Below are 7,467 nucleotides of genomic sequence, written 5' to 3'. Positions count from 1 at the left end.
TGCAAGTAAAACACAGCAAAAAATAAATAAAATCAAAGATTCAGTGGCACTGGGTCCTGTTGCTATTCAAGCTATTTTCACCTGTTTAGCAGGAGTGGGGTGGGTGCCCGGTGCTGCAACAGTCATGTCAGTGGGCGTTTCTCTGTGAATTTCACATTCCCGTGGTGGTTTGCTAGGTGCTTGCACAGATTTGAAGTTAAATTTTTTGCTGTAGAAAGTTTTCTTCCCACACAGAGTGTACAGTAAACGCTAATGTTTTTGTCACTTTTTACAGAATCAAACTTAAAATACACACAGCTACATTCACACCTGAAAATATCTTAAAAGTTTATTTTGTGACCCATAAAGACTAATATTAAAACTACGTAGCTGCCTGCATTGTTGGATACTGGAGCCGGCTGGGCCACGCTATGAATTCTGGAATATGTTGGGCCACGACGGATACACCGTCTCGTCCTTCAACTGCGACCTGTGAAGGATGCAGCCTATTTTGCGAGATCTCGCATAAATTTAGCTTTGCTGTTTTTTTCTCCAATGAGAAGCATCTACTGCACTAACAGCATGAAAAAAGACTGCACATACAAGGAAGCAACTGCCTGAAAATTGGATTCATATTTGACACTCTGTCAAATGTAGAAAAATAAAATTAAACAAGCTTTATACAGCATATTGTGGTAATTATTGAGCTTTAAAGGCTTTGTATATATTATGCTGTAATGTGTCTGAAATTCAGATGTTTGTTTGCATTGTCACATCAATCAAAATGCCATTCTAAACTACACTAAATGACTGCAAGTTGTTACTTTGTGTTTACTGCACAGACGTGACCTTTTTTAATGGTACCTCAAGGACAACTCGTTTATTTATAATGTTTAGGGTAATGCCAACCTAGGTAATCAGGTATTATTACTATTTTATTCTAGTAACTTTTAATCATTTTAGTAGCAGGATTAAATGACAATGAGCTGCACAGAAAAAACAATTCATCATCACTCTATTCATCTATAATTATAAACTTAAGCTGCTGCTTGCCTGCATGTGAGGGCTCATTATCTGGATTACACTGACATGATCGACTCAGCATGACATTAGTGTGCATACTTGTTGTCCAGCACTGAAAATTAAGCTCGTCTAATGGCCACTTGAAGCTGTCTCCAAAACAGTTGTTCCTCGTAGACTGCCGTATTAAATTAGAGCATAATAAAGAAATGTATCAAAATAAATAAAGTTTTGATCTCGGCAGATAACTTACCAAATCTTAATAGCTGCATAAAGTTATAGTTATGGAGATATTACCTTTAACTGGCGCTTCCCCTCAGCTCATTCAAGCACAGAATCTTGGTGCCTCTTGGAACATTTTTAATGCTCCCTGCTGACCAAAGACAATGGCTTTCTATATTACCAGTCTGCTCAGGAGGTCTGTGCAACATTTCTGGTGAGCAGTATTTTGTTAATAGTAATAAGGAGGTATGTGGGTCTGTTTATTGAGTCTATGGATGCAGCTTGATAGCATTAGCAGACGACCTGGCACTCCACATTATGCTCGCTTCCATGTAATCAACAAGGTCGTGACAGAAATCCTTGAATTAAGACTTCACAACTTTACAAATCATGGCTATGTCCCTTTTTTTATACAGTCTATGCTTTACTTATTTGTGTACCACAAACCAGCTTTGTTTTTTCCTGCCTGCTCACTATCACTGAGCTCATACATCTGTCAGAACCAGTTTCTCACACACTAATCCAAATTGGCTCAGTGACAATGGTAGCTGCTCATTATGACTTTCCCAATGCCGTGTCCCTTTCTAACATCACATGCAGGGTAAAGGATTAATCCTGTCTAAGCAGACTTGGCTGAATCATGTCTTCCAGAAGATTATGCAACACTCTACTAGAATAGATACATGGCCACAAGGCTCACCTGTGTAGACTGACCACATGACACCCATCATTTTATATCATGTTGACACATGCAAACCATCAATAGACATCTTGCCACCTGAAAAAATAGCTTTGGTATAATTTATTGATGAAAGATGAATCTATACCTCCCACAACTATGGGTGTGTAGAAGACTTTTACAAGTGGTAAGAGGAAGACGTGGGAGCTTGAATGTGCAAATTAGTGACTAATCCTGGGCTGACTGTGAGATGTTTGTGTACTGCACTTATTTCCTATCTTCTTCCTAGTTATACAGGTGCATCTGCAAATCATACTCAACATACTCCCAGTGTGTGGGTGAACGAAAGTAAGCTGGGATTGCATCTCTGACACCTCCACAGATTCAGCGTGAAGCAGGGAGAGAGAGCGGCGCAGACATGCAGACAGAATGGATAGAAAGACGACAGAGGGAGCGAGAGAGTGAGGCAGAGAGTGAGAGAGACGAGTGAAAGAGACAGAAGATATATTTGACTGTGTGGGTGTGTGAAGTATCAAGGCATGCATCATAATTGTGGATTCTTCTTGGAGCAGCTGGACAAGTCAGTGCATCAGCAGGACATTTACTGGTCTTTCAAATTGTGTTATTTTGTACTTTAAAACAGTGGAAGCTGTGAGCACAGACAGCGACATTTTGAAAGACAAAATGGAAACCGACTTGTTTCTGCTGCCTCAAGGATTTCATTAACAGGGAATACAAAATTACTTCAACTAAGTGAAGTGATGCCAAAAATGATTTGTGGAAAATTATGATACCTCTGCACCCTCAATAATAGGAAATCAAGTGAAGACTTTATCTGAGGTGAGTTGGAGATTCTTAGAAAAATCAAACTGTGTTGAAATTTTGATGATGTTTTGTTTATTTTTTTTATTTGGTTTGTGCTTGTGTTCATTATGTGTATTAACTTATTCTTGTATTTCAGTTTCAGACCTTAAAAGGACATTTCTGCCTTTGCTTGTTTTAAAACTTTTTTGTACAATGTTGTATTGATTGGGTTTATACTGTGATTGGAGTCATTCTAAGGAAACCTTTTAACCAATGTGATTCTCAGTAATCAGTACAAACACTGAGTCTGTGTGTGTGCATACTCCTATGTTTTTCTGTGATTTGGGGTACTGAACTCGACTTCTCAAAAGCCCAGTGTGCAATGTAGCCAGCCCACGCTGTTTCCCGTTTCCATGGAAACTATTGCCCAGTGCTAAAAGCAGGTCTGTCGTGTGGATTGAATGCGCGAGTATGTGTCTGTGTGTGTTTGAAACATCTCACACAACAGGTATATTGGATGTTAACAGATATTGACTGCTGTTTCTACGGTGTTGTGAGGATGCAGTAGGAACTAATATGCAGAAATTTACCTTCACACTCACATCCCTGCCTCCCTCTTCTCTGGAGCTTTCACCCCAGTGTAACCTTCCTGTACTTGTATCTTTGTCTCTTTCTTTTAACCCTTTCTCTGTCTCTTCTCACCAGTACACTGTTTTCTGTCTCTGTCTCTAAGATGGCTCTCAGCCACATTATCATCTGCCTCCTGCCACTCATTTGCTATGGGTCATCCCACCCCTCTCCTCCGCCACCTCCTCCCCGGGGATGTAGTGTGGATGTGGATCCTCCATACAGGGTGCTCTGCGACCTGGAATCAGTCTGGGGTGTTGTTCTGGAAACTGTGGCCTGCAGCGGTGGTCTCACATCAGTGGTCCTCGCTGTGCTCCTGCTAGTCAAGATGCGCTCCATTTCTGATCCTGCCAAGCGCTCCAGCCTGGGGCCTCTACTCCTGCTTCTGGGCACACTTCTTGGGCTTTTTACCATCTCTCTGGCTTTCCTGGTGGGGAAGAACCAGGCGCTCTGTGTGGTTCGAAGGGCCTTTTGGGGACCCCTTTTTGCCCTCTGCTTTTCCAGCTTACTAGTGCAGGGTGTGAGGCTCAGGAGGCTGGTAGCTGGAAAGGCAAGCCCATCTGGCAGCTCCCTTGCAGCACTCGGTCTGGCCTTGGCCTTGGTTCAGGGGATAATCTCTGCCGAATGGGTGCTGCTGACTGTAGTTAGGGAGGGTCACCCAGCCTGTGAATATCCACCTTTAGACTTTGCCCTTACCTGCAGTTACACTTTGGGGCTTCTTCTCATAGCCATGGGTCTCTCTCTTGGGGTGGTGCTGTGTGGTGGAGAGCTGGCAGTAGATGGAGGAAGTGGCAATGACGAAGACAGAGAAGGAGATAGTGAAAAACGGAAATGGAAGTGTAACGCAATCTGGCTCGTCCTGTCCAGTCTCGCATCAGCATTACTATGGGTGGCCTGGCTGGGGTTTTACCTTTACGGCAGCCAGACGTTAAGGGGAAGGGGGAACAGAGAGAAGGGAGGGGGGAATAAGGATGCAAAAGTGTTTGATGAGCCTGCACTGGCTGTCGCCCTGGTTATTCAGGGATGGCTTCTGCTCCTGTTCCACGCTGTCCCAGAGACTCACCTGTGTCTCCTGAAAACTTCACAATCCGACACGCAAGACTTCTTTGACACCAGTCACACGTCTCCTCCTTCACATTACGGAGATGAGCTCCCTGCACATTCGCACCGATCCTTCCAAGAGAACCAGGCCTTTTCAATGGAGGAACACAGTGCAAGTAAGCCTATGTGACGTGTGTGCATGTCTATACCTGAGTGACAGACATAACTAATCTAACTAAAAAGGGAACTTATTAGGTCATAGTTTCAATATGTTAGGTTGAGAGCAAAATACGTTTAGCATCTGAGTGTTTTACAGTAAATTATGAGACCACTGTTGCTAGGCAACTGGCAACAAAAATGGGGACCGTGACAACCTTATGAAGAGAAATGAAAAAGGAGAAAACAACAAAAGTAATTCATGTGGTTTTTTTGTCTTTTTAAAATCTCAGACATGTTACATAAAATTGAAATAAATCGTTTTAATTGATTGAATACATTTAATGTTACAGTTCCAAATTAGTTTTATTAATAATTTATAAAAGAATATTAATTAAAATAAAATTATGTTAGATCAATCTGAATATCAATTAGATATAAAAATTGGTATCTTACAACCACATTTACATTTTTCCCATTAAAACTCTTTGAGCCTCTCACGAGTTCATGAAAACACAAGGTTAACCAAAACATTTCAAGTCAAGCGGAGACTGAAAATGAAAAATCTGATGGGTACATGGTTATGGTGCATGACACACTACTGCCTTCTTTGCTGCTTGTCAATCCTCTGCTTTTAATCACCTTCTTTTTTTTTTACAGTAATAACTGAACTAATCCTACTTTGAATTGCAGGCCAGTTTTCCATTCATCATACATGAAAAAAACTACATCACCATCCAACCATGAATGGCAAGTAGTCTTATTTACAGACAGGGAAGCTCATTTCTAGGTACTGTATGGGAAGAATCCAATTAAACCTCAGAAAATGTCTGATTTTTCAACAGGCTTTTACTGCAGTACAGTTATGAGTCATCTCACTTTGATTGCTCGCTATATTTATTTGAAGCGAGATGCACAGATGAAGAGCTAAGCCTCGATAAGCCAGGATAAACAAAGAGTGAAGGGAATATAAAGGCACATGCAGTCTCCAGCATGATGATGATATTTGGTGATCCTTTTAGACTTCTTAATAGGCAGTCAGATCTAGAAGAAAGAGAAATTTAAAAGAGAATTTAATTTGTGGTTGAAAGCAAAAGGTAAAGGTTTCTCTTAGTTATATAACTGATAATGTAGTCTAAGCTATGTTTTAAAAACCGTGAGTTTGTAAGGGCAGCTGGTGAGTGTGTGTAATACCTAAAAATGATCCACTTCTCAGTTTATGAAAAAAACAAAAGAAACCCCATACAAACAAAAGAACCAAACAACAATAAAAATACTGCTTGTGTCTCATTCCCATTCGCTGCTCCATATTAAGTCATGTTATGTAGACGAGTGTGAACTGAGCTCAGTCGCAAAATGGAAAAAAGAAAAACACCACCAACAGCAAACACTCTTGGACACTAATGGTGTGACTTTCTAAGTGCCAATTTATTGCATAATTGCTAATGCATCATTTAAATGAAAGATCAAAATCAGCAAAATAAATAAATACTGCTAAGCATTTTTGTGATTAAGACATAATATACTGAGGATACTAACAAATCCTTTCAAGACAGTTTAAGTTACAGTGCACTGCTCTCATTTTTCTTTTGATGCAGTACTTGATAGTATGCGAGGGCTGGATGGTGACCTTCCATTGTACAGTTTTTTGTGAGGCACTGTGGGATACGTGTACCTTTGCACTGGGGCACGTGGGAAATACAGTTCAGGAGAATTTTGCTAAAAAAAAATCTCAGTCAAATGAGAAGTTTGAGTCTCATTCTATTGTTACATGTTTTATCATTCACTGTTAAGGTTAGTATATGTAGTGAATCATTCTGGAATTTCTGACACAGTCATAACATTTATTAAAAAATGATTCACAGTTTAGCAGGTCTTTACTCTCCATCCAGGTCTCCATAGACAAACTCTGTGCACCTACACATGTAACCAAATGACTTTTCAAAGTAGTATTACTAAATCTCTAGGTGAAACTATTGGTTTTGAGTTTCATTTATTTCCCCTAACATAAATGAAACAAATAAAAAACAAAAGACAATTCAAACGTGTAAAAATGGAACATACTGTAGACTAAGAAAAACTTAGATTCTTCTTGAATTGTTGCACTTAAATAAACAGTAAATACAACATAGCACAGATACAGATATTTAACACAAACAAGTTGTGCATTATCTTATTGTGCCACAAAAATGATAACACAGATCTTACATTGCTGGGAAATGGGAAATGTTTTGTCATCTTTTTGTTTCAGTGTCTGTAATGTGGAATGTATTCATGAAGAGAGAAAAACATGGGATTCCACTTACTCTCTACAAACCCAACCAAAATGCAGATCTGCACATTTTATGGCTTATAAATAATACATAAGGACTAAACTAATGAGGTCACATTCCATGAGGAAAAGCTAAGTAGGAAGTGATTCAGTCATAACCATACAGGTGTTTTTATATACTCCAATCAGACCACTGCTCAGGTGAAACTGTAAAAATGAGTGCAGACAGTCTAAACAATTGAAATAAAGAAAGAATGCAATGTTTGCAAAACATGCTGAAACTGAGAATTTTAAAAAAGTACATGCTCATTTTTGATTTGATATTAGCTACGCCTTTCAAAAACACTGGAAAGGGGCTTGTTTATCAAACCGTTCTTCATCAAGCACATGTCTTTTAAGTCAATACACGATACAGACACAAGACAGTGCAGACACAACACTGTATCTCCAAAAGTTGATTCTGTTCATCTGGACGTAGCGTTTTGTGGGAGAAACGCTTCGTCACTCATCCAAATGACTTCTTCAGTCTCAGCTGAATGCAGGTTTCCCCAATCTTATAACCAGTACATTTGCATAATGACTGAAACCAGCCCACTGAAGGAACAATGGGCTGGGAGGTCAGTTCCTTAATCTTAATTGTGCAAATTCTCATGACCATTGATCAACA

General features: G+C 39.8%; 1 protein-coding gene across 1 annotated transcript in view; it reads left to right on the top strand.

Moving 5' to 3' along the window:
* Nucleotides 1–2,193: 2,193 nt before the first annotated feature.
* The window catches only part of gprc5bb (G protein-coupled receptor, class C, group 5, member Bb), an 11,902-nt gene continuing 6,628 nt past the window's right edge, over nt 2,194–7,467 (top strand). The window contains exons 1-2 of the mRNA XM_005735671.1: nt 2,194–2,740; nt 3,438–4,548. Coding sequence (XP_005735728.1) covers nt 3,438–4,548 — 1,111 coding nt within the window. The 5' untranslated portion in view covers nt 2,194–2,740. The remainder of the gene's footprint in view (nt 2,741–3,437; nt 4,549–7,467) is intronic.

Source organism: Pundamilia nyererei, unplaced genomic scaffold, assembly GCF_000239375.1.
Source record: "Pundamilia nyererei isolate P.nyererei 1_Seehausen unplaced genomic scaffold, PunNye1.0 scaffold00065, whole genome shotgun sequence".
NCBI classification, from domain to species: domain Eukaryota; kingdom Metazoa; phylum Chordata; class Actinopteri; order Cichliformes; family Cichlidae; genus Pundamilia; species Pundamilia nyererei.
The sequence above is the reverse complement of the archived record's forward strand: the minus strand, read 5'-3'. Positions and strand labels throughout refer to the sequence as shown.